This window comes from Psilocybe cubensis, chromosome 1 (genome assembly GCF_017499595.1).
Source record: "Psilocybe cubensis strain MGC-MH-2018 chromosome 1, whole genome shotgun sequence".
In the NCBI taxonomy this organism is placed as follows: domain Eukaryota; kingdom Fungi; phylum Basidiomycota; class Agaricomycetes; order Agaricales; family Agrocybaceae; genus Psilocybe; species Psilocybe cubensis.
The window spans coordinates 73,737-99,670 of record NC_062999.1 but is presented as its reverse complement, the minus strand read 5'-3'; the positions used below and the strand labels follow the sequence as shown (position 1 = coordinate 99,670).

The 25,934-nt window shown below is 46.3% G+C and overlaps 6 protein-coding genes and 1 non-coding gene across 7 annotated transcripts; 1 reads left to right on the top strand and 6 right to left on the bottom strand.

Annotated features, from left to right (window-relative positions):
- Positions 1 to 161: 161 nt before the first annotated feature.
- On the bottom strand, positions 162 to 260 carry JR316_0000010. Its single transcript has one exon. It is a non-coding gene; the product is annotated as a tRNA-Ser (tRNA).
- A 314-nt stretch (positions 261 to 574) lies between these two features.
- On the bottom strand, positions 575 to 1,378 carry JR316_0000009 (uncharacterized protein; the record flags this gene model as incomplete). The annotated part of the gene is made up of 5 exons (XM_047885828.1): positions 575 to 628; positions 689 to 703; positions 773 to 866; positions 949 to 1,118; positions 1,190 to 1,378. The coding sequence occupies 5 exons, from the start codon at positions 1,376 to 1,378 to the stop codon at positions 575 to 577; spliced, it is 522 nt and encodes a 173-aa protein (XP_047753574.1).
- A 2,145-nt stretch (positions 1,379 to 3,523) lies between these two features.
- JR316_0000008 (uncharacterized protein) lies at positions 3,524 to 4,269 on the bottom strand (the record flags this gene model as incomplete). The annotated part of the gene is made up of 5 exons (XM_047885827.1): positions 3,524 to 3,577; positions 3,633 to 3,647; positions 3,709 to 3,802; positions 3,868 to 4,037; positions 4,090 to 4,269. The coding sequence occupies 5 exons, from the start codon at positions 4,267 to 4,269 to the stop codon at positions 3,524 to 3,526; spliced, it is 513 nt and encodes a 170-aa protein (XP_047753573.1).
- Positions 4,270 to 7,980: 3,711 nt separating this feature from the next.
- On the bottom strand, positions 7,981 to 8,777 carry JR316_0000007 (uncharacterized protein; the record flags this gene model as incomplete). The annotated part of the gene is made up of 4 exons (XM_047885826.1): positions 7,981 to 8,034; positions 8,178 to 8,271; positions 8,347 to 8,516; positions 8,589 to 8,777. The coding sequence occupies 4 exons, from the start codon at positions 8,775 to 8,777 to the stop codon at positions 7,981 to 7,983; spliced, it is 507 nt and encodes a 168-aa protein (XP_047753572.1).
- A 757-nt stretch (positions 8,778 to 9,534) lies between these two features.
- JR316_0000006 (uncharacterized protein) lies at positions 9,535 to 11,030 on the bottom strand (the record flags this gene model as incomplete). The annotated part of the gene is made up of 7 exons (XM_047885825.1): positions 9,535 to 9,684; positions 9,795 to 9,896; positions 9,969 to 10,156; positions 10,383 to 10,625; positions 10,682 to 10,745; positions 10,777 to 10,860; positions 10,950 to 11,030. The coding sequence occupies 7 exons, from the start codon at positions 11,028 to 11,030 to the stop codon at positions 9,535 to 9,537; spliced, it is 912 nt and encodes a 303-aa protein (XP_047753571.1).
- A 705-nt stretch (positions 11,031 to 11,735) lies between these two features.
- JR316_0000005 (uncharacterized protein) lies at positions 11,736 to 13,430 on the bottom strand (the record flags this gene model as incomplete). The annotated part of the gene is made up of 2 exons (XM_047885824.1): positions 11,736 to 12,895; positions 13,364 to 13,430. The coding sequence occupies 2 exons, from the start codon at positions 13,428 to 13,430 to the stop codon at positions 11,736 to 11,738; spliced, it is 1,227 nt and encodes a 408-aa protein (XP_047753570.1).
- A 10,208-nt stretch (positions 13,431 to 23,638) lies between these two features.
- Positions 23,639 to 24,892, top strand: JR316_0000004 (26S proteasome non-ATPase regulatory subunit 11-like protein; the record flags this gene model as incomplete). Its single annotated transcript, XM_047885823.1, has 6 exons — positions 23,639 to 23,642; positions 23,695 to 23,755; positions 24,080 to 24,148; positions 24,202 to 24,324; positions 24,363 to 24,432; positions 24,545 to 24,892. 6 exons carry the CDS (start codon positions 23,639 to 23,641, stop codon positions 24,890 to 24,892), a joined length of 675 nt encoding a protein of 224 aa, XP_047753569.1.
- Positions 24,893 to 25,934: the final 1,042 nt, after the last annotated feature.

Below are 25,934 nucleotides of genomic sequence, written 5' to 3'. Positions count from 1 at the left end.
TCCCACCGTTGCGTCAACCATCTGCCTCTCCCACGGGCACCCACTGCTTATCTCCTTGTCTGCACAGACTTTCAGAGCTTGGAAAGTATCAGAAAAATAAATGAAACATTGACAATCAATGTGCACAAACAACTCCGAGTAGGATAAAAGGCAAAAAGCTACGACGCCAGCAGGATTTGAACCTGCGCCCTCAAAGAGGAACAGATTGTAGAACTTGTTACAATTCTAATCTGTCGCTTTAACCACTTAGCTATAGCGCCTTATATTCGGCTAGTCAAGCACTTTTACTCATACCTTGCTTACATCTCCTCACATTCTATCCATTGTGCCACGAACCTATTCTTCACCTTTGCCATCTCCTTCGAACTCCGGATATCAGGTAAAGATGCAGACTCCCTCATACAATCAATATCAGTATTCAAAAAGTTGATTTTTTTCGCAATGAATATATCCAAGATACACAATCTCCATTTACAAGCGATTACAAAAACATTCAACATCTTCATACACATCCACCCGCGCGCAAGCTCCCAGGGCTACGTCCCGGCTAGTGAGCATTGCTTATGCTATGTGTTTAAACAGGAACAAAGACAAAGTTCTTTGCGCTGCTCTTAACGTTCGCTTTAACCTAGAAAACGACACCAAATCAGTCTCACAAGCAAACCACACTTGGTGGAAATCGACGTACGATGGTGTTGTTTTGCTGTATACACCATCATGATCATCAGCTCTCTGTATCTTTAAACGCGAATCAAACCGGAAAATGACGTACCACAGAGTCGACGGTCCAGAAGCTGTCCGTGAGGTCGGCGGTCATGACGGTGGCGAGGTAGGAAAGCGCGTCTCCTTGGTCAGTCTTTGCTACCCTAATCGGAAAAGAGGAACCAAAAGAAAGTCAATTCCTGCATCATCATCATCATAATGCACACATCCGGAAGGTCTACTCACTGCGAAACATGGAACACAAATTTGGTGTTGGGTGCAGGTGTAGCTGGCGCGCTGATCGTGACGATGTTGGCCGAGTTGTTGGTGTAGTTCGCGTAGAACGTGGGAGACTGCGCCAACTGGCCCGAAGCGGAGGTTTTGGCCAAGATCATACCGTCCCCAGTAACAAGCCACTATTCCCCCCAAAAAAGCAAAACAAAGTTATCACTGCGAAACGTTTACAAAAGTTACACTGGTGACTTACGATTTGGGTAGGCTGCGCACTGGCTGCCGACGAAAGCGACGTAATGGTGAAATTTCCTCCAGCGGAGAGGGGGCAGGTGACTGCAAAGTTGGATCGTCCATTGGTTCCAGGCGCAGTGGTGGATGTGCCAGAGGGGTTCTCAGAAAAGATAACGTAGTTTCCGGGGACGAGAGCGGTGGGTCCTGACATTGTGTTTGAAGGTTGAAAGTTGAGTGTGTAGAAGAGGTGTTCAGGTGGTTAGCTGGTTAGCTGGTTAGCTGGTTGGTGAATTTTGGGGATAATTTTGTAGGCTTTATATACCTCTGAAGCAGGTCACTTTTTCGATATCTCTGGTATGTAAGCAGTACCATAATCTAGATGAGTACTTCGGCGCACGAGCACAATTACAACGAAATCTTCTGGGCGGTGCACCATGTGAGATGTGAGATAAGATGCAAACACACCCGACTCAGAGTGCCGACACCCAAAATCTTACTGAACACCTTCAAATCCACAAACAACAAACATTGCAACCACAGCATCTCATCAGACGCTTTTGCTTTCAATACATACATTGTGATCAATACATACATATTTGGCTCCGGCGATTTTGAAGATGCGGAGGAGAGGCTGATTTTAGCTGCCTCATTTAGCTGTGACTATTTATAACCAGACGGCTCGCCCTCGAATTCCGCTTCTGGGAATTGGCGAACTAGACTTGGATCAGGTACGCATGCGATTCTCCATGTTTTGGTTCTACTCCACCGTACACTTCTTTATAATATTTTCTGAAAGCTTCATTTTATCGTCGAGAAACATAGCATAAAAAATTGAAAAACCTTTACATACACATCAAATTCGAGATTTCGAAGTCTGCCTCGGTACCGTAGCCTGCAATAGTCATTCCTAGCATTCCATATATCAATCCCCCAACTCTGTACGCTAATCACCCGCTTATCAAATGAAAACTGGTATCCACAACACACAACGCCTACCGCTGCTTGAAAGCACCGGAGACAAATAGCCAAACAGACTATATTTACACAAACACACAGTCGTTTATTCTTGGCGTGTTAATCATCTCCCACGAGTCGGAGAGAACATGCACGGCGGTGTGGTTTCGATTAATCATTAATGTATGTTGTTGCAGGTATGTATTGAGATACTTTGTTCCGTGTTTTCTCCCGTCAGCTCCATTGTCCTAGATGAAAGATGTGAACATTATATTCCATTGAGAATGCATGGAAGGAACTATACGGAATCTCGTAGGTAATTAACCTGACAAAGGCTGCGCTACGATCAAGGACAGTTCGAGAATCAGCAGGGTGGTGGGGCCGGGATTATCTTTCTCCTTGTCCAAATAATACAGCTTGGACGATGATGATTCTATCAGCTCCATCGGCGTGAAGGGTCGCCCAGTTCTGCGGTGCGAGATAGAGGAGATAATTGCACAGCACGGATAGCTGATCATCGAAGCTTGGATGAATTCCAATTTCAACAGGTGTTTCATTGAAGAACTCACACAACCTCCATTCTCTCAGGAGAGAGCGGTGAGATTCTGCATAGCGTATTTAGTTTATCGCTAAACTTCTTCTTTACTACATTGCGTTCGTCATTTCATGTTATCTCCTATGAAAGTTCGAGATCTTATCAAACCTTCAAAATGCTTGGCTCTTTAATTAGTGAGATGAGTAAATTGGAATCTTACGAGACGGGGAAAGGATATGGGGAAATTATGACCCTGACATCATTATCGTTTCCATTTCTTCTCAATGAGCGGCTTATTTTATGTGTTGATAGGTCCGTTCCGCCTTTCACACACCCACGAGCGACAATAATGGGTGAGGAAGCCTCTTCACTCTTTTGATATTTCATTACATGTCTGAAATCCTGCGAGTTGTATATTTTGAATGTAAAAACTAGTTTTGCTGCATCTGTCCGAGGAAGGACATTGAGGTAGGTTTGACAATGACTTACAATGCGTTGTGCACTCGTTGCACTCTGCGAGGTTTATAGCTATAAACGGATAAGGAGACACGCTTAAATGCATTGTAATAATTTTTACCTCTCCTGGGAACTGGGCGTAAAGGGACAAATGATAAATTCGTCAAGGGAGATTCAGGCAGATAAGGAACAGCTTAGTCTCTACATTTTTTCCATTATATCATTTGTATTTTGACGAGGACATGCTTCCCTTGAATCTCGTGTAGAGAGGCGATTAAATGAAAGGTAGGATCGATGCATCATTTCACAAATTCACGTGTACAACATTCATTCAAATTCAAAGTACATTATCATCGTAGATAAGATTCAAACACTGGTTGCTTTACAAGTAAGCAATAGTTATTCATCCCCTTAAACTGGGACAAAGACCCAGTTAGTGGCGCTTCGCTTGGTTCCTGCTTCGACCTTGAATTGACCTTGTTAGTTTTCAATAAACTAAATATGCCTCAACTTGACGTACATTATTATTGGCTCTCTAGGATACAAGGAAATACCAATCAGATCCTTTCATTTAATGAGAAATTGAAGGGTCCTACCAAAGCATCAACAGTCCAATATTGGTCGCTGAGATCGGCCGTCATGATAGTTGTAAGATAGCAGAGAGCATCACTGTGGTTCGAGGGGCCGGTCCTGCAAGACACAAGGTATGTTATTACTGCACCAGATAGTATACCAAACATAAACACGCTACTCACTGATTAACATGAATCACGAATTTAGTGCTGGGAGATGGAGAGGCAGGCGCATTGGTCGTGACAATGTTTTGAGAGTTGTTGCTGAAGCTAGCGTAGAATGTCGGGGATTGACCGAGTTGCCCGCTTCCGTTGGCCTGCGATAAGATCATTCCTTCTCCAGTTACCAGGACCTAAAGATCTATTATGAGCATCTACTCCATTTCTACAATAGGCACGACATACAAGTTGCGTCGGGCCTGCACTGGAGGCAGCCGTAAGAGAGGTAAGAGTAAAGGAGGCTCCAGACGACAGTGGGGATGTTACTGCAAAGTTGGATCGTCCTACGACGCTCGAGGTCGTGCCAGAGGGATCCTCTGCGAAGATCACGTAGTTTCCTGGAACGAGACTGACGGGTGCAGACATTGTATTGAAGTGCGAAAAGTGAGGTATTGGACGATGCTGGTTGTGTGTTTATTCGAAATCTACATCGTCCTTATATATCATGCACAAGGCCCCATCCTCTTTGCTCTAGAGAAGCATGTATTCATTTGTAGCGGCAGACCAGATCAATGAGGAGATCTTGGTGTGAGAACGAAATCAACCCACCACGTCAAAACACATCAGTATTTGTCTCCGGAGTTTGTCAACTGCGGTGGATTCTTGTAATTCCCATGCCTCGGCTCCTTAAGTATAATAAACCAAGGGCCGCTTCCGCACTTCAACCGTGCTCTAATCCGGAAGCTGGTGTAATCACACATGGAGCGGCATCATCTATTTTTATCAGGTTAGATGCGGTTTATCAATCTATAGAATAAAGGTACTAGAGTGAGCGACTTGAACATCAGCTATAGTGCCAGCCCTCCATGGGGCAAGAACTTTCAAGAATTTACCTGACTTCCATTCGCATCACTTATTTGGTAGTACATTGAAGAACAATCATAGTATGACATATTGCTACATACCAAATTTTCGAATTTGGGGTTGTTGCTTTCTCCTGGATCCCAGAACTTGACCATAATTACGGCTGAATGAAGTCTTCGATTTTGCTGGTAAAATACACAGCGACAGAAACAACTTTCCACAGGTGATTGCTCATCTATAAAGTTTAGACTTGAGTTAACATTTCAGTAGATTGATAAGTTATTACATGAACGCCAGAAAATCTTCACTCACAAATGAAGGACGTTGTAAAGAGTAAAAGTCGCACATGAGCGACGCATACTGACAGGCCACCCGGTTATTTCCGAATCCATTAAACGGCGTACTGCGGCAAACATCGGAGGAAGATGGTTTGATGAAGTCCGAAATTGACCGACAAAAGATCTAGACTGCGTTCCATTCATATCTTGAAAAAGATACACCATTGACGCTCTGCGCTACAAAAATCTCAAAAGCAACCTCATAATGACATCAAGTAGGGATACTTCGTAATTCATATCAATGAGATAAAAACATCTTCCCGCATTTGATATCACGGATAAAAACGACCATAGCCAATAAATATGTCCAAGACGGTCATGCACACGCAGGTATTTTCCCTATCTCCGTTTTGCAATGTCACACTGCATGCAGTCCTTTATCCCACTAAATGGGTACAAATACCCATTTCTTGGCGCTCTTACTGGTGTCTGCTTTAACCTGAGAAGTAAAGGATGAGTTTCTATCCACTTTTACCGATGCTAATACATTGCAACGTACAGCATCATTGTTTTTCTGCAGTTCATGATATATGCCATCAGCTTCCAAGATTCATGCATATTGAAGGAAAGATAGAACAATACCAAGTCGTCGACGGTCCAAAATTGGTCAGTGAGATCGGCTGTCATAACCGTCCCGAGGTAAGTGAGGGTGTCACCGTGATCAGATCCTGCAACCCTATATTATGAGCATCAGCAAACTACTGTTAGCTCTATCATGGCGCTATCACTTCAGACTCGTCTTTCCACTCACTGCATAATTTGGATCACAAACTTAGTGTCTGGCGCAGGTGTAGCAGGGGCTAGAGTTGTGACGATGTTTTGTGAATTGCCGGTGAAGCTGGCGTAGTATGTTGGCGTCTGAGCTAACGAGCCAGTCGATGAGGTCCTAGACAGTATCATACCGTCGCCTGTGACAAGCCACTACGAGTAAAATTGAAAAAGTACGTGTCTTTTCAGAATCGGAGATCACTGGGGACCGCATCTGACTTACGACCTGTGTGGGGCTCGGGTTAGAAGCCGCCAAAAGTGTAGTGATAGAGATGTCTCCCCCACTGGACAACGGGCAAGTCACGGCGAAGTTGGATCGACCATTGGATGCTGCGTTTGTTCCGGAAGGGTCCTCTGCAAAGATGACGTAGTTTCCCGCAATGAGATTCATAATCCCTGTAGATAAGACCTTGATTTGGGGCCCAGGATTCGGCGGAGAGGGGATGAAGACCCAATTTTTTGCACTCTTTATTGTATCTGCTTTCACCTGCAAAATACTTCCGTTAGCTTCAACTCAGATTAACTGCAATATGAATTACGTGGTCATTATTTTGCTGACAAAGGTTTCTATAAGCTCGTTGTATCCATAGACATAACAATATGTGAAATACTATACCAAATCATCGACTGTCCAGAATTGGTCGGTAAGGTCGGCTGTCATCACACTCGCAAGGTAGCATATATCGTCTCCACGACTTGAAGGGCCGGACCTGTAAGAAGATAGGTACGATCATGATTTTATTCCTGTGGAATCGAGTACAATGGATTCACACCTAGTAATTTGGATCACAAATTTAGTGTCCGACCCTGCCGGCGCCGGGGCGCTCCTTGTCACGATACTCTGAGAGTTGTTGGTGAAACTTGCATAGAAGGTAGGAGTTTGAGCAAAAGAGCCATTGCTGGACGTCTTTGAGAGCATCATTCCATCTCCAGTGATCAGGAACTATTATAATGTCCAACGTGAGTCGTTTTCGGGTTTTACTCCGAGCAACACATACAATCTGCATGGGGTTTGCGCTTGTGGGTGTCATAAGTGTTGTGATGCTAAAGGCGCCTCCGTTTGACAGCGGGCACGTTACTGCAAAATTAGATCGTCCAATGGTCGTTGAATCCGTGTCAGAGGGATCCTCTACGAAGATTACATAATTTCCTGGAACAAGACTAGTTGGTCCCGACATTGTATTGAGGCGCACTAAGAGAAGGATTCAAGTTGTAGGTTGTGAGGTTATTGAGTATTCTATGGGGCCTTATATACTCTGAGTATAAAAAAACACTTATTGTTTTAACAAACAATATCGTTCTGCAACGACGAATCACATCACAGACCAAATCTCGATATGGCAGGGTTACTTGTCGGAATCCTGTCGCTAGTATATAGTCAAGCTATTTCCTTGAACAGAGTAACTTGTTAGGGAGAAAGCTCTGAATCATGTACAATAAAAAATGATGCTTTTGTAATGCTACTATTGTCTAAATAAATAGTGCTCCTTCTGGCGTAATTCGTTGTGGCGATAAGGCAGTTTTGTTTGGAAAGTTCAACACTTGCAACAGAGCACAAACGACACTTTTTGTGAATGAAAGAATAGACATGGAAACGATTCCCATACAGAATGTTATTATACCCAAGATGATAATTTCTACATGTCAAGATTATCCAATACAGCCGCTATGCCAAATCTAAGCTTCATAAGCGTAGAAAGCAGTGTTGTTCTTGTTGTTGGACAGCACGATATTTGTTGCAATATTCATGTCTAGCCTTCAGAAACGTCGCCTAGAAGTCTATTAATACTTCCAGAAGATGTATAACGACTTCCATTGACTTGGACGTGCACTCTGGACTATGTCCACCTCTTTCACATTCAAACCAAGTGCAGTGATCTCCGGCAAATGCCGGTATTTGACCAGAGCCCAACCTATTCGTTTGATTTTGCAGGTGATCGAAGAAAGATGAAGCTTGTCTTAGAAACTACGGATATAAGAGAATGATACAGATCCCCCTCATTCGACCAAAATCATTGTTGATTTTCAATAATGAGTATTCAAAGTACACAATCTCTGTTTACAAGGGGTTACAAACAATTCAATATCTTGATACTTATTCATACTGTGCTTAACTGCCCCCTGACCACATTCTAGGTCATCCCTACCTAGCTATAGCTTATACTAATCAAACAGGAACAAAGACAAACCTCTTCGAGGTACTCTTGAGATTTGCTTTGACCTAAAAGAACACCAAATCAGTCTCACAAACCCCATCATCGTTGAAATTGACGTACAACACTATCGGTTCGCTAAAATCCGCCATAAAACTGCGATGAGCATTCTCTATTCTTTACCACACCGCAAAGCAAAGAAATTACATACCACCGAATCGATGGTCCAGAATTGGTCGGCATTATCAGCAGTCATAACCGTAGCAAGGTATGAAAGCGCGTCTCCCTGGTCAGTCTTAGCTACCCTAATCGTGAAAGAGAGAGAAAAAAATCAATGCATGTCCCTTCATCATGTTGCACATATCAAACTATCTACTCACTGCGAGACATTGAACACAAACTTGGTGCTGGGGGCAGGGTTAGTAGACCCGCTGCTCGTGACGATGTTGGGAACGTTGTTGGTGTAGCTCGCATAAAAGATCGGGGACTGGGCCAACTGGCCCGTAGCCGTAGTCTTTGACAAAATCATACCATCCCCCGTAACAAGCCACTATTCGGAAAAATAACGGCGACAATGTTATTACCAGGCAGAGGATTTTGAACAAGTAAGCTAATGACTTACAATCTGAGCAGGTGTCGCATTAGCCGCGGACGTGAGCGGCGTGATTGTCAAATTTGCTCCAGCAGCCAGTGGGCAAGTGACTGCAAAGTTGGATCGTCCGTTTTGCAGAGGTGAGGTGGTGGTTGTAGCCGTTGTGTTCTCTGCAAAGATGACATAGTTTCCTGGGTTGAGGTATGGAGGTGCTGACATTGTACTATTTGAGCAAGGGAGAAGCTACCGTTGAAACGTTGGAGGTTCAAAGGAGGTTGAGAAGTTCAGCAGATGTTGGCTGATCATTTCTAACGGGCACTTCATGTTCCTTATATACCTCTCAAGCAAAGCAATAACCCACCGACATGGCTGGTATGTAAATATAAACAACACCATAGCCTAGATACATCAGTGCACAAATACGTTAAATGAACCCGATAATAATCTTGGCGGTGTACAATGTGAGAGCAGAAAACCCCACACACACCAGGGCAGCAGCGTATTTTTGCTCATGAGGCTGAATTCTCAACTCTCCACACATACCACAAATAGTGCACCCACGATAACCCATCAAACAAACCCTTCACATATTTGTCTCCGGCGTTATTCAAAATGCGGTTCAGGCAGGCTGCTTTTAGCTCAGTAACTATTTATAACTGGAGATAGCATTCCCCTAAGCTTGGCCTTCCTCTTCTGGGAATCGATATTGAACGATTAATGAATCTCGGACACATACGTTGTTCCATCGTCTGGTTCGCTCCACCATATCTCGCCATACTATTTATTCAAGTTTGTACACACACGCCACTAAACGAAACTGTGGAAAGAGGCCTGATTAAAAAACCTCGGAAAAAGGGTTCCAATCCATTTGAACATTCCCATGACCATGCCTAGGCCGATACGTACCACTAGATCTATCGAAGAGTAGACGATCGCTGAATCAACCTGATGGCAATCAAGACTCAGAGGTCATGACTTACGAAAGTATTAATATGACTTGGAATGTGCTCGCGCCGGGATCAGTTGTGGTTGGTGCACGGGCGTCAAAGGTGCAGAGGTGGAAGACCGGAGGAGTAACGTTGTGTACATACTCATATTCGTCTGGGAGGCGCATTCGAGTGAGATGCTGGTCAAGATGATTATGCACATATCAGACAAGGAATGGGGGCAGCGGGCGGTGAATAGTGTAGAGTCGGGTGGAAGCTAGGTCGTGAAGTACGTAAACTCCGCACAAACCACGACAACGATAATGAGGCCGGATGCAAGTGCGAGGATTCGGAAGGAAATATAACTGACAATGCCAGAAATGGGGAGAACATTGCAGAGACGGAGGTTGTGCTAGTAGAGGTTTTGAAATTACAGTCAGAGACAGGCGCAAAGGAGCTGAACGGTAAATTTGCAGAAGAGTACCAACTCCAAGAACAGCAGAGGTCTCGAAAACCCCTTTCGCACACTCATCATCCCATCCCATCCCCATTCTAACGGGTACCCTCGTGCTGCCAACCCCATCAACCCACGCTCATGATCGTCTTTCTCGACCAAGTCCCGCATCTTCAGTTTTGCGCAATCATATCTGAGGTGAGCATGCACTTTGGTAACTATAGTAAGACGCGAAGAAGGGAAATTAAAGGAACGAACTTCAGTTTCAATACTGGGGCATTGGTGTATCCATACCGTTTCAAGCCATAATTTTTGCTGTGGCGTGTTTTACCTATCGAACCTGTAAGTTTTATCCAGTGCAACGGAAAAAGGGGAGAAAAAAAAAACAACGCCGACGCACCTTCGCTCTGACGATATTCCCAACCGTATTCTACATCAACACACATGGGATAACCTCGAGCACCTCTGCAACCCTATGGAACGCCGTCGAGCTATGACCCTTCCCAGTCTCGCTCACACTCTTCGCGCGCTTGTGAAGCTTGGTGGTGGTGACAGACATTTTGCTTGTGCCGCCACCAGGCATGCGATGTTCCTGTCGGTTTCGTTCAGGATGTTTTTGGACGATATGCGCGAAAGGATGGTGCAGAATTTCGAAGAAGTGCATTCGATGGAAGTCGGTTGACGTACCTAGAAGGGGGCGTAAATGACAACTGATTCGTGAAATAGAAAAAAAAGAAACATACTCATCGTCGATCGCATAGCTATTGAACATTCTGCACCCATCTCCGACGCCACTCTCCCCGATGCCTTCGATGAGGTTGACAATACAAGCGCTGACGATCAGCACAATGGGTTGAGTTTTGTTGCTATTCGACTTGCGCATGAGGAGCAAGATGGTAATTTTGTTTTTTAACGGCACATACTGCAACAAGTCTGGATGAAAAAATAAATGGTTCAGCGAGAGAGCGAGAAAAAAGGAACGGAATAAAAAGAAAAAAAAAAAAAACGAACCAGAAGCCATAACCTCCAAACCTGATCCTCTCCAATGTCCGCGCGCTCCCACCCTTCCTCATTGGTAAGATCCAAGTTCATTGGTTTATTCGTTCATCTTGTCATACTGATGATGTTCCACGGTATGTGCGGGTGGGTAATGACCTTGTTGACCAACACGCCATTAATCATCTTGGTGCGCAGCGCGTAACGCTTGAGTAGACGATGATTTTAGGCCCTTCAGTTAGTGCGATAACGCGCACGGAACGCAGCGAGAGCTGATGCATGGGGACATCCCATCTGTCAACGAATTTATTGTTAATGGAGGTCGTGATGAAAGGAAGAAGATGGATGTATTCATACTCGCCTGGGAGGCCGCGTTCGAGTGGGGGTGATGTGCCAGTCGAGATGACGAACGGGTCTAGCTAACCCAACATGCAACCTTGTCGCACTCTCCTCCTCTTCCTCATCGACTGTCGGCTGCATCTATCCGTGCTTCGAGTCGTTGTCGTCGTCGTAGGATGGTGGTGGAAGAGAGAAATGAAAAAGTACCGTGGGCGTGTTTGTCCGTGTTGTGGACACGGCGGAAGCAATGATGGGAGTTTTGTATGTGGCTTCAAACACTTCTCCTCAAGCAGAGCGTTGCTCGATTGAACTTTTGAAAAATTCATTTTGCTACTGCTTCCCCACTCTGCTGAGAGCGCTCACATTCCAGATAACCTGTCTCTTTTTCTGTTTGATTGCATCATTACGAAATATTACGCATATGTATCATGGACCGCTGCTACACGAACACGGGCTCATTCCTTACTTATTATTCCTACGTATAGCATTGAATAATCCTCCTTTACCCCCTCTGAATCCAAGCTGCAGATTACTAGCAGACCACCAACGCTGGGAATCGGGTGCAGGTAGGACAGCCTCACTTCTACCATTAATCCCTGGGATAGACAAAAGTCGCTGAGCAACTTCAACATGACCATTTGAAGAAGCGCATGTAAGAGCTGTGTGGCCTTGATAATTTTCGATATTTACATCCACACCCGGAAACCGCAGGATGGTGTCTACAACAGAAAGGTGACCATGTCGCGAAGCGGATATGAGAGCTGTAAATCCGGAGTTGTTTTGCGTATTGATCTCGATTCCTGGCACAAGCAATAGTCGTTTGACAATGTCAAGGTGGCCTTTAGAAGATGCCCATAAAAGTGCGGTCTCGCCATATTGGGTTTGGATACCGACATCAACCTCCGGAAAATCGAGTATGGCGTCCACAATGGACTGGAGACCCCCTCCAGAGGCAATTATAAGAGCCGTAAATCCGGTGTTATCTTGTGTATTAACCTTGATGCCTGGGACAAGTAAGAGCCGCTTAACGATGTGAAGATGGTTTTTCGTAGTTGCCGACATGAGTGCCGTCTCGCCCTTGTGGTTTTGCAAATTCACATCTACTCCAGGAAATCCAAGGATGGCGTCCACAATAGAAAGGTAACCATGTAGTGAAGCGCATATGAGAGCAGTGAATCCAGAGTTGTTTTGTATATTAATCCCGATCCCTGGGATAAGCAAAAGACGCTTAACGATGTGAAGGTAGCCTTTCAAAGATGCCCATATGAGTGCTGTTTCACCGTATTGGGTTTCGATATTGACATCCACCTCCGGGAAGCCGAGAATGGCCTCCACAATAGAATAGTGACCCTCTCGCGTGGCGGTTATGAGAGCCGTGAATCCGACGTTACTTTGTGTATTAACCTTGATTCCTGGGACAAGTAAAAGCCGCTTAACAATGTGAAGATGGCCTTTCAAAGCTGCCCATATGAGTGCTGTCTCTCCGTATTTGGTTTGAACATTTACATCCACATCCGGCAAACCGAGGATGGATTCCACGGTAGAACGGTTACCATCTCGCGAGGCATGTATGAGAGCTGTAAATCCAGCGGAATCTGTTCCGCTAACATTTGATTCTGGACCTGTTAAAATATATTTTAGTATGACAATATAGCTGTGACCAGCAGCAGACGTCGTAGGCAAGCGATTCGGCTATGCTCAAAACATAAATTCTTTGAATAAAAAATTCGCAGTTGGAATCGTCGCTAATTCCACCAGTATACGTGACTTTAATCAATGTGTAACTGGGTTCATTACCTATATTGACATGTATGCCGGGTACGGTTAAAAGGCGTTTGACTTCAGAATGGCCTGCAAAGGAGGAGTCTGTAAGAAGTGCGAAATTCCTTCAGCGTGCTCAGTTAAAACTCTACCTGTTGAAGTCATCGAATTATCTAAGGTGCTTGTTTCTGGAATTTTGGAAAGGCTGGACAGGAGAGTAAAGGTATTGCCCGTTCAGGTCTACACAAAGAGGTGATCAGAGAGAAGGCTTCCTTGTCGCCATTCAAGTAGTTTGCTCGCTGCACCGGTTACAACCATAAATACATTACCGTATTTAGCAACCTGTGTTGGGATGCTCACGATAATATACCTGTACTTGTAACGTTTGCTTGACATTTGATGTACAGGTATATCTATGCTTTACTGAGCGGGGTTGTTAACTTTTCCATTTAAGGTGGCGGTTTTATTGCACGAATGGTGTGTTATGGGTGCTTTCTACGGGTGGGACGGTGTCAGAATTAGCGAGTAAACAATTACATCTTATTGCGCTGGCTGGTCCGTAACATTTAAAGGTAAGTGAGAGCGGTGGATGTTATGACAATATTCCTACGTATCCTTTCTCCCCATCTCAAAATCCCATCTTCCAAAAATCATAAACTTCCTCAACGTCGGCCCTTGACCACCCGTGCTTTGGCGCATGACCGACCTCGCTATGGACTTTTCACGTCCAATTCACCCGAACAAGTCGCAGCGGGGTATAAATGTTCTTTAGGTTCACCCGATCTGCAATCCGCTATCAGCAATCAGACCGATGGGTATCGGGAGATATGATTTAGAGAGTGATAATTGGCTGCTTGCATTTGTATCCATGCATGCTATGGGACAGTGATAACGGATAGTTGGCACACGCAGACTGCCGTTAGAAGAAACAGGACTGAAGTTGCGAATGTGTACGAGAGACGTACGGGGTAGTGCAGAGATTGCGATAGGAGGATGTTTCTGTGTAAACGAGATGTGAACAGCCTCGACCATTTAAATGCTGCGGGTTTAAGATAAGAATCAATCAAATCTTTATGCAAACAGTGCCAAAGTTATACAAGACGAGGACATACGGGTCAGGTGGGTCGAGGAATAAGAGTACGGCAATGTGTAGATTCCAGTGGAAAGCACCGAGAATATTGCATGTTATACATTTGATTGGCTAGAGTTCTGTAAGTACGACCGCGCGTTATTGACAAACGGACCGAGCGAGGAGGAATAGGGGACCAGATGTAGATTTTATGAAGGCAGGTGAAGCGAAATAAGGGGAGGTCAAAAAGGGGAGGACACCGAGGTAGCATAGCGCGTTCGACACGCGGCTTGTGCGCACGTGTGCTCTTCGAAATTTCGCCTTTCGAAAACATGCTTCAACCCCGCTCTTCTTCTCGACGTAGATGAAGCAACCACATCTCCATCTACATATCCATGCCCCTCGAACCTATCCTAAAATTTATCGACACCCGCGTACACTGCCTCTACATCGATGTCTATGTGCATATAAGCCATTGTGTTGGGCATCGGTATCCGAAGCTGGATAGGGATTATAATGTTTTTTTCTCGTTTTTGTTTAACCGCGCTGGACGACGACTACACAAGGCCAATTCGACCAAAGAGTGTGACAACGCACCTTGTATAATGATCTGGGAGGTGTCGGCAGATGAGAATATGAATGAGGAGGTCGTATTGAGGGAAGTGGTGGAAAGGTAAGGTCTCAGTTACACGAGGTATGTCTTTATCCTTGACAGCGAGGCAAAGTGTGAATTGGGGGAGGCTTTGCGTCACCCCCGTTGACGGTTGCATCGAGAGTGGAGTTCACGCGCATATAGAAACATGCTGCGCGAAGCTCGCAGGGTGCTGGCTCAAGCTAAGGGAGGAGCGAGGCATGGTTTGAGCCGTGATTGGGAGGAGTATGAACGGGGAGCGAATGGTGAATTTGACGTTGATGTTGTGGCTGTGGAGAAAAGTTGAGTTCAGTGCACGTTTTTCAATAGGAGCGCGGGGGGACGGGTGTACGAGTGTGGATGGTAGTGATGTGAGATCGCCAGGCGGAAGGGAGATGATATAAGGGAGGAGTATGGGAGCGAGGGGCCAACGAGTATGAATTGTGGGATACGCCGCCATTGTTCGTATTCGCGTTAATGCACTGAGTGGAAAAATGAGAATAGGGAGTCTGTGGACTGCGTCTTAAACTGCACGATTGAACCTACACGTGAGACACGGTGAGAGAAGGATGTAAATTGTGGCAGCGTTGGTGTGTTGAACTCCACACGTTCGGGAGCGGCGCAGACGACGAGCGGTCGTGGTATATTGTGTTCGAGTTGTTTGAAGGGTACTGTAGGAACTAAAGGGGTCGATAAAGGAATGGGCGGGATCAGCTGTCGGTGTGCAAGGTTGAGGAATCGTCGACGTGCTCAGCGTCATTGTCAAATTTGATGGTATACCCTTTATCTTGTAGATCTCTTGCTCAACATCTCGGTCTTCGCCCTGGCGAGCCAGATCTCGCATAGCTCTGGCCAGCTCCCCCACCTTCGTCCCTTCCAGCACCAGTGTGGCTACCTTTCCACAATGCCTTTTATTGTCCACCGTCGTCAGGTGCTTTCCCGTGCGTCTCAAGCGTGTCAGTAATTGCATTGGCGGAGGCGGAATTTGTAGAAGAGGGTGGGGGGCGGTGAGTTTGTATACCATTGTTAGACGCACTCTCTTACAGCCCGTTGCAGCGAGAAAAGTTTGCATAGGGCCTTCGACTGGACAGCGGTGAGATGGCATCGATATTCTACGTATCCCTCGATCCCACAGTTACGCCGGTACTCGATCCCAGATCCATCGAAGAGGCATCAAAGACAGCATCAGACAGAGTATCGAGATCCCATTACGCACTGCCCGCTGCGGGAATCTTTGGATTATAAACGGCGCGGAACGATGGCCAAATCTAAGGGAGGTGGAGGGGGTAGTTTTGATCATGAGCGGGAAAGTGGTGGGTTGAGCATGGTGTATGGGCGTTGGATATGCAGGTGCAGTTGCACGTGAAGAAGATCAACGCACCTTGTCAGATTGTGTCGCAACTTATACCAAGCGGAGATTGAAAGCAATCGTTTGTTCAGAATGACGATGCATAACCAGGCTATGCCAGCGTTGATCTCCAATACGGCAGGCCTAAACGTGTATGTAGGCCTCGAGCAAGTTTCAAACATTCAGCGAAATACCAGAACGTGGTTAAATACGCCTTGCCACATGACTGTTGTGATATAAGACACAAAAATGCAGTTAGTGCTGGCTCATGATTACGCGGCTCTGACGCACCTACACGCTGCCCGCTGCCGTTCTTAGGCTTCTCGTCACCAACCTTACAACACCCTTTCTGCTATTCAAGACAATTCGCCCACCACTCTCCCGACAACAAAGAGCCGTTAAAAATGAACACTGCGTTTCCTTTCGAGGCGGTTTGATACAGGTGAGTGCACAGGGATACGCAGGGGCCCCGATGGTGCATGCGCGCTGAAGACGAACGAGCTGAAACCGTGGGATATTGACCGTCCACCTCAAGCTTTTTAGGGTTTAGGGTTTAGGGTTTAGGGTTTAGGGTTTAGGGGGGGAGCGAGCACCGAGCGAAGCGAGGTGCGAGCGACTAGTTTAAACTGGTGAGTTAAAATGAAAGAAGCCAGAGGGCTGTTGATTGTTATCAGCAGCCAGCCCTTTCGTCTTTATAGACTCTTCAGTGGCTATTCTTAGAAGGAATGTTCTGGAACATCCGATGACAGCGCGTTAGGGTTTAGGGTTTAGGGTTTAGGGTTTAGGGTTTAGGGTTTAGGGTGGGAGCGAGCACCGAGCGAAGCGAGGTGCGAGCGACTTGTTTAAACTGTGAGTTAAATGGAAAGAAGCCAGAGGGCTGTTGGGGGATCCCAACAACCAGCCCTTTCGTCTTTATAGACTCTTCAGTGGCTATTCTTAGAAGGAATGTTCTAGACATCCGATGACAGCGCGTGAAGTAATGCTGCGCAGCTGTCATGTATCTTACCGACTATCACAAATCTGTCAATGTTTATTGTCAAGTTAGACAGGTCTCTGATGTACAGAGTGTCACGGGTCAATGTGGCACATGGTAACCTGTCAAAAGTGGATCCAACACTTTTGTTCTTTGACATCGTGGGTTATTGACTCTGATGTGAATCACATGGATATAGAGTACTTTGGTTACGTGGCTCCGAGTAACCGCGACATGGGAATATTCACATGTCTAGAGTATAAATAGCTTACCTGGGTCCTTACCTAATAATCAATTGATTGATTGTTGTGAATCTTAATTGGACAGTTCATGATCCGGTCCATCAAAAATGTTTCCACGGTACTAAGGAACTTTTCCCAAGGTACTAAGTAACTTTTCCCATGTACTAAATTAGATCCGGCCCTTCACAATCACATGCCGTTCGGAAGTTCACACGCCTACCTTACTTCCTAAGCTTATTCCCCCCCAAAGGGGGGGCCTTGGTTGCATTGGGCCTCCTGTTCAGAATTCCTAAAATCTGATGGCAGATTCGGATTTCTGGACCCCAAAAACCCCCAAATCCACTTTCAAAATATTTTATTTTGTACATACGGAGGTGCTACATAATTAAATGTGTATTTTACCGAGGCCGGCCTCCAAATTGATGGAGGCCACTGGAGGCCGGCCTCCAAATTGATGGAGGTCACTGGAGGCCGGCCTCCGTCTAAAAATAACTTTGACAGGCACTGGAGGCCGGCCTCTGTCTAAAAATAAATGTGTCGAGGCCACCTGAGGCCGGCCTCGATTTGTACGCGCGTCGTACGTGTGAGTGGAGGCCGGCCTCCACTCGTACGCGCCAGCCACTGGAGGCCGGCCTCCCGCCTGTCTCACTGCCCCCGACGCCTGCGCTCGCCGTCCCGACGCATGCCCTTGCTACCTGCCCGACGTCTTTGCTCGCCGCTTTGCATCATTGCGCCGCTACCCCCGGGCCGCTGCTGCCGCCGCCACCTCCATGCAGCCGCAGTCGCTGCCGCTGCCGCCGCCAATACTCGCTGCCCAAGAGTCGCGTTGTTTGTCCTTGCTGTTGTCAAGGACATTCAAACTCCGAACCTCTCGTGTCAATCGTGCGCTTCAGGGTTCACAAATAATACAGCAAATCTGTTCCCCAACATCACACTTCCCCTTTAGCCATCTCAACCCAACTCTACCTTGAATACAACAATTCAAACAGAAGGCAAAAGAAGCTTGAAACACTTAAGATGTGTGGGTTGCTTGGTGGATAGCGAAGCAGGATCAGTTGGGGAGGGGATGATGGGTTCAAATGTCCAGTGAGTGATCTAATTTTCTCTTCACCGTTCTCTCATGGAACCACATAAACCACGACCACACACTCTCTTCCCTCTTCCATCGCTCGCACCCAGCACCACCACGTTCCCACCCTTCACAGGCCCACACAAACGTGTTGTCTGACACCTAGAGGTTAGTAGTCCAGCACAGACATGTCTTGTTGCTCACCTTGACACACAAACGCCACGTCAACACATAAAAGCCCCTCAACACACACAAGACCCCTCGATAAGACAACCTAGACTATTACCGACCCGTGTTCGCTGGCAAAATGTGCTGAGAGGTGAGTAGTCTAGCACAGACACGTCTATTTACTTACCTGAACACACAGATCCCGTGTTGACACATCCAAGCCCTTCGACGCACACAAGACTCTTCAAACGACAACCTTGGCCAACGCTGACCTACGTTTGCTGGCGAAGATGCGCCATGGTGCTGTTAATGGTGAGTCCAAGTCACAGTAAACGGAACACGCTCACTAACTCACCTCATCGCGATGTGTCTGTTCCTGAGCCCACCATCCAATCCTGCTCAACCCCGCTTCCCCTTGTCCACCACAAGATTGCGCCTCCCCCCCCCCCCCTCCCTACTCGCTTCGGACTACCCCCGACAGGTTTTCGACGATGACACGGAGTATGGACGATGAGCACAACAGGGTATGAGTGTGGAGGGTCCCGAGGATGTCATTGAGTGAAATGGAACTAGGCAAGCTGTGAGTACCAATGTAGACAGAGATATATGACTACTCACCATTTTCAAGATTCACCTGCTGAAAAAACAGACGATAGCGACTGGCTGGTGGAGACGTCAAGGGTGTTGTGGTTCAGTAATATGACGACTGGCTTGAAGAAACACGTTGGAATGAGGTGAGTCAGTGAGCGTGTCCGTTTGATTGTGACTGGCACTCACCAATGACACCGTCGAAGTGCATCTTCAACAGCGAACACGGGTCAGTGATAGTCGAGGTCATTGTTTCGAGGGGTTTTGTGTGCGTTGGATACGACTGTCGTGGACTACTCACCTCTAGGCCTCATACAACACAATGACCTGGCATTCAAGAAGACCCTGGGAGGAACAGACACGTCGGATGAGGTGAGTCAGTCAGCATGTTTGGTTTACTGTGACTTGGACTCACCAATAACAGCGCCCCAGCGCATCTTCACCAACGAGCGCGGTTGGTAATAGTCAAGGTGTCGTGTGAAGGGTCTTGTGTGTTTCAAAGAGGCTTGCATGTGTCAACGTGGGATTGTCAATGTGAGTAGCTGGACACGTCTGTGCACGATTACTTACCTCCAATGGGTGTCAGACAACACAGATGCCGCTGACTGGAAGAGACACGTGAGGATGAGGTGAGTGTGCACTTCTTATGACTAGGACTCACCAACGACGGCGACACGGCGCATTTGGGTGAAGTCATCGTCGTGTCGAGGGGTCTGTGTGGGTGTCAAGGTGAGTCGCTGGACGTGTCTGTGTTGGTTTGCTTACCTTGGGTCTTCACAGGTGATGACCTGGCATTCAAACAAAAAAAAGTCGTCAGTCGCTGCGGCAAACCCCCAGCTCACATGATGATGTTGGTTGCCAGAGGACGCGGAGCGAAGAGGAAAAAATTGGAGAGCAGAGGAGAGAGGGGAGAGACCCTCTGAGCTGGGCAGAGGAGGAGGAGCGAGATGAGAAAAAGTGAGTCGATTCACGGTCCCGCTGTACATACACCCACTACGCTATCCATTTTTTGGTTGTACCGTGCTGTTTTCAGGGTCCAATTTTGGGATCAACAGACAATTTGAGCGCAAACCGAGCGTTAGCCGAGTGTATGTACACCGTGCTTCTGTATCTTACACTCCTGTCTGTCTGTAGATCTTGAATAGATATGTTTTCATGTTTTGTTGAGCACAGAGTTTGTTCATTTCATGTTGATTTCGATGTTTTGTTTCGAGTTAAAATTGGGCAGCTCATGCAATGATAACTAAGTTCCTCATACCGTGAAATTCTGGTCAGAGTACCCACTTCATTCTGCTACATGGTATACTATTCCCATCGCGTTAGAAAGGTACGTATAATGAAATTCTCAATGGAAACAAGCTAATTCATTGAATTACAGATCATCTCGACCAATTTCTTTGAGCTCAGCGCAGCGGTTTAAACCCTAACGCTATGAAGCAGCTTGGGCTCACCTGTGCGGTGCTTAGGCATGTCAGCAAGCAGGAGAACTCGTACACAGAATGGCAGGGTGGTTATAGAGAGATGTGGTATGTCTCTGCTCACCATGCCAAAGTCTAAGCTTACTTATCCGTCCGTCCACAACAAGTTGTGACCCATCATCAGCCGGCGCATGTGTAGGAGGCTACAACACGCGTCAGTAAGTGGTTCAAGTTGGAAAATATGCTCACCTATACCCTCGGCGCGGTTCTAAACTACGTTCGCGTCTGTACCTATAGCGGGTTGTTTAGAACAATAGGGTGAGGTCGCTGGGCGTGTCGACTCACCTTTGGAGAATGTCGGGTGGCTGAGAACGACGTGGTAAGTGACTGCGCGCTATTCAACAGCTCGAGCTCACCTACATCACAAAACACATATTAGCGTTGGTTAGGGTTTATAGTTTAGGGTTGGTGGTGACCACAAAAATACATATTAGGATGGTTTAGGGTTTAGCATTAGGGTTGGTTGGGACTCGATATACCACAAAAGCACAGATTAGGCCGGTTAGGGTTGGTAATTACAAGTAAATATTTAGCTGGTTAGGGTTGGAGTGTATGTACTAATGTATTTGGATGTCACAGTACAGTGTTCTGGTGTAGTTGGTAGATTGCTATGTTTGATGATATCATGTCTAACACCATTTAAACATTGAACATAAGCTATAAATACGTGGGCAGGCAACTTCACGGCGGATTGAGTAAGATGCAGAATGGATAGGTGCAAGACAGAGCTTGCGATAGGCATGATTTTGAGATAAATGCACAAGCAACCGGCCTCAATGTAAACAATTTTAAGCCCATGCAGAGCCACTAGAGCTTCATTTTGGGGTAAAACTGCGAGACGACTATACAAAATACAATGACGTGGCATGCAAATTCAAGACGTTTGGACCTCCATTAGAGGTTCAGTAGCTGTAGATATCAATACAGAGTGTATACGGTAGATAATATTAGTCAATGCATTTGTCATTACGAAAATCAAATTGAATGAAATCAGATTAAGTACATTTAAACGTAGTATACATCCCGGAAGCCTGGCTCTCCACATTGCGTTATTGGACAGTGTACCTACCAGATAGATAAGCCTACGAGAGTGTAATAATATTGTTTTGATCTTCAGAACTGATCCCAACACAATTGAACTCACATAATATTCAAACCAATGCCGATTTCCTCCTCCCCTGATTCATTGATTTACAATGTTTCAAACGTTTCCATTCACTAAATATCTTATTATAGACTACTCGGATACCAAAGATAACTTTGATTTGGTGCTACAGAACCCAGAAGCCGGCTGCAAGAAGTTTTCAATGTCATACAGCACAGGCTCGTAAGAACGACGTGGTGTATGTACCGCGGCTGTTTGATGCATTTTGGCCATTTGAAGGGCATCGGTGTACACAATTGGGTGCTGTGATGTCCGTTTGAAGACTTGGCGGTGCGTGGTGCAGAAATAATGGTTGAAAATTGGACATGTTCACGCTGAGATGTGAACTCGGGTACATCACATATTTTCATTGTCTCTGTAGTTCTATAGGACTATTAGAGTTTTAAAGGCGCAAAAAAGTATGTAATGTACCTGAATCGGTGCCTCATTAAAGTTGAGTGCGGCTGAGCAAAGTTGAAGGTGTCAAAAACTGATAAGCGCCCGAATATAGTCTCAACGAAATCAAACAAAAATGAAGAAATACCTGAACGTTAAACTCATTTCGCAGACTCCCCTGTACAGTTGGACTACGCAGTACAACATTCGGTACTCGTACCGTGAACAATCACAACAAATTTTTCAAAATTTCCAACTCACGTACATGTCCACATCCTCTCCCTCCCCTAATTTGCAATTCCAGCCTGTTTCCAACTTTTCCTTTCGTTACGGGTCTTCTCGGGCACTAGCAGAGACCTGCTCGGATCGGCTACAGTGCCGTTACACGACCTACAAGGTCAGAAGAAGTGAGGGAAAACGACATCGGCCCCATTGCATTTGGAGGATTCGACGTACGTGGCGAGCCATTCTGCGTCGTTTCCGTGTCTTTCCTGGATTTTGGAGCTTCTGAGTACGTTGGTTGTGGTGCAGGACTGCTGATTGTGCCCGGATTAATGGTTGGTATGTCGGAAATTTTGTTCTCATCGCGTACCGTTGTGCGGAGTCATGATTGGAATGCCCACTTCATTCAAATAACACTTTTACCTAGTGTACGTCTATTTCAATGTAAAGTAGCCCCTGATTGGAAGTGGAATTGTTACCTGGACTGTCTGTATGACTTTGGGATTCACTGTGCCCGGTGTGCGATATTCAACTTTACATTGACTATGAACATCAGTTAAGCACCGAGAATGCACATCTTTGCATACAACGCAAATAACACTTTAATCAGAAATCACATATCTATACTCGGCAACAACGCAACGTCAGCTCTTACCTTTCCACCAGACCGCCACGGCCACCCACAACGAGTCTGGACACAGGGTAAAGCAGCCACACGACGAAAGAAGAGGTTACTTTCCTCCTGTTGCAAGACTTTAGCATTCTACCGGAAATGCGAGCATCAAGCACACGAGTGTGAGATATTACCCTTCAAATACGTCGAACCAGCTCCTACCGGTTCGTCGCTCTCTTACACCTCTACCCCCACCATCTTTTGCATCAGCTCATTTGCCTTTTTCCCAATCTCTTATCGTACTCCCTCGCACTTGCGGTAGATATCAACCTAGCAAGCGTCAGATTAACTAGCAAGCACCGCTCGAAATGTGAGAGAGTTTAGGGTTTCAGTACAGTCGGCGCCTCGTAGATGTTCAAATTGTCTGAACTCAAGTGCCACGTCATTGTATTTTGCGTAGTTTTTGTGCAATGTCTCCATTTCAACGCAGTTCTTTCGACACCCCTTGGCAAAAAAATGTATAAAGAGGGAGTACATTTGCTGAATTCCAGCCGTGCATTATGCCCTGATGCTGGGCGAATGTTCCACCACCGCTATCCGTTGTTTGGCCATGCCAAACATGGACACTGCCGTCGCATCACACTTTGACTATGAACCACCACCATGGGTAAGTTTTTCAGTTGTCATCAGAGTTCCACGGTACTGACCATGCATTTCAGGGTTCGATTTGAGATTTGGACGGCCGGTGAACATTGAGCAAAGAGGCTTGGTGACTGAAAGGTATGTAGTTTACATCTGGTGTTGATCACTGTACTGACTTTTGCATTTGTGTGGACAGCTGGTGTCGTATTGAGGGTGACTTGTTGGTAAGCACATCACTTTGCAGGGTTAGGGAGTTGTTCTGACCTTTTTTTTCAGCCCAGAATGCTCAGAGGCAATGTATCGACTTCCCGCGAGCGGTCCATCGGGTCTTTTAAAGACTGAATACTCCAACACGACGTATTGATTTCCCGGGAGTTGCCCATCTACTCGACTTGTACATCGAGATATGGCAAGTACATTGACTTTGAGTGCTCTGGTCACTTTCTGATGTTTACTTTATAGTCTGAGTACTCCGACGCAACGTATCGACTTCCCGCGAGCTGCCGACTTACCCAACTTGTACATTGAGTGGTAAGTAAGTTGACTTTGAGTGCTCTGGTCACTTTCTGACGTTTACTTTATAGTCTGAATACTCTGGCGCAACGTATCGACTTCCCGCGAGCGGTCCATCTGCTATTTTATAGCTCCGACGCAATGTATCAATTTCCCGCAAACTGCCATCTACCCAACTTGTATATCAAAATATGGTAAGTGCTTTGGGCACATTCTGACCTTTATTCCATAGTCTGAATGCTCGGACGCAATGTATCGACTTCCCGCGAGGTGACCTGTTAGAAGATATTAAAGGAGAGTTGGTAAGTACGTCAACTTGCGGTATTTTTCATGCGTTCTGACCTCGTTTGTGTAGCCAGAGGGCTCTGACGCGACATAAAAGCCAACTATGACAGTCAACTCGCGCTCATCAAGACACTTCTCACAGAGCTCAGCCTTTCTCCCTCGTTCCCTCATCCACCCTCCGACGCACACACGCACACACATAGGCACATATCTGTATCCCTAACCTCCTTCAGCACCGCCGCAAGCTCAATTTATGGCCCACCCTACCTCCAATCCCAAACCGACATGCAATCCTGCATCCTGCACGCCAAAGGCAAAGACTACAGCACCGTCTCCTCCTCCTTCTTTGAGGCATTCAAGAATCTCAGCGCCGCGGGCATGAAAGATTCTTCCGCGGCTGGTGGCAAAGTTCAGGATAAAGAAGAGAAGGCTAGGGCGAAGGAGGTTGGAGGGGACACGAAGAATGAGCAGGGATAAATTGGTTCAGCGTTGAAGTACATGTTAAACAGTCATGTTCAACTTTGTAAGTCCCTTCTTTCCATCGCCTCACGTCTTTATCAGCTCACCCCACCCATGAAAATGAAAGTCGGAAGACGTCAACGCGCTCCTCACGCTCAAACTCGTCAACACCATACACGTCGTAGCACGTGGGCATCAGGGATGAGATCTGAGGAGTTTGGCGAGGTGTTGAGGGTGTATTGCAATGGTACGTCCGTCGTTTCGTCTCTTCTCTTCTTTCTTTTTGTTGTGTATTGCTTCCTTTTCTTTCGTTTTCTGGGGGCATTCACGTAACATCTCCTCACCATCGTCATCATTGGCCCTATCACACCCCTCGCCATGAGGCTGCTCCGTTGCGTATCGTACAGCATATCATACATGCAGATCCAGTGTGTTTATGCGTGCAGTGAATGATGCATAAAACACAATCACAATGCAACGTACACAGCGCAACACACAATTGCAACATGCAACACAATGCACCTAACCCACTAATGGTTCCCATGGATGCTTGTATGCGCAGTGGAACATGCTGTGTGTGCTTCGATGCAGGTAATCGTGCTATTGTGTTCTCGCGGTTTGTCGTACTTTGTTGGTTGGGTGCTGCTTCGCTTTTTTCTTCCATCTTCTATGACTATGATGCGGTACACTTACTGAAGACCTTTTCTTTTTTGTCCATCCCCACTCCTCATGTCGTTCCTCTCATCCTCTCACCCACACCACACATCCCACACACACCCCACGTTCCAATACCACGTCACACACCCAAACCCATATACCACCCCTCCCACAACACCACCAACAGAACTCCAATCCGACCCAACAATCCCCATGCACCTCCCCAAGCTGTACGAGGCGCTCCTCAAAGGTAGCATCAAGCGCGTTGTCAAGCCCTACTCCATCGTCAAATTTGGGTATCATGCGGAGTAGGTTGGACAGGAGAGGCAGAGTGTTGAGAGCAGGTGCGTTTTACGTGATTTGGTTTGTGTTTTGTGTTTTTTTTTAACTCGACAAGGCATTA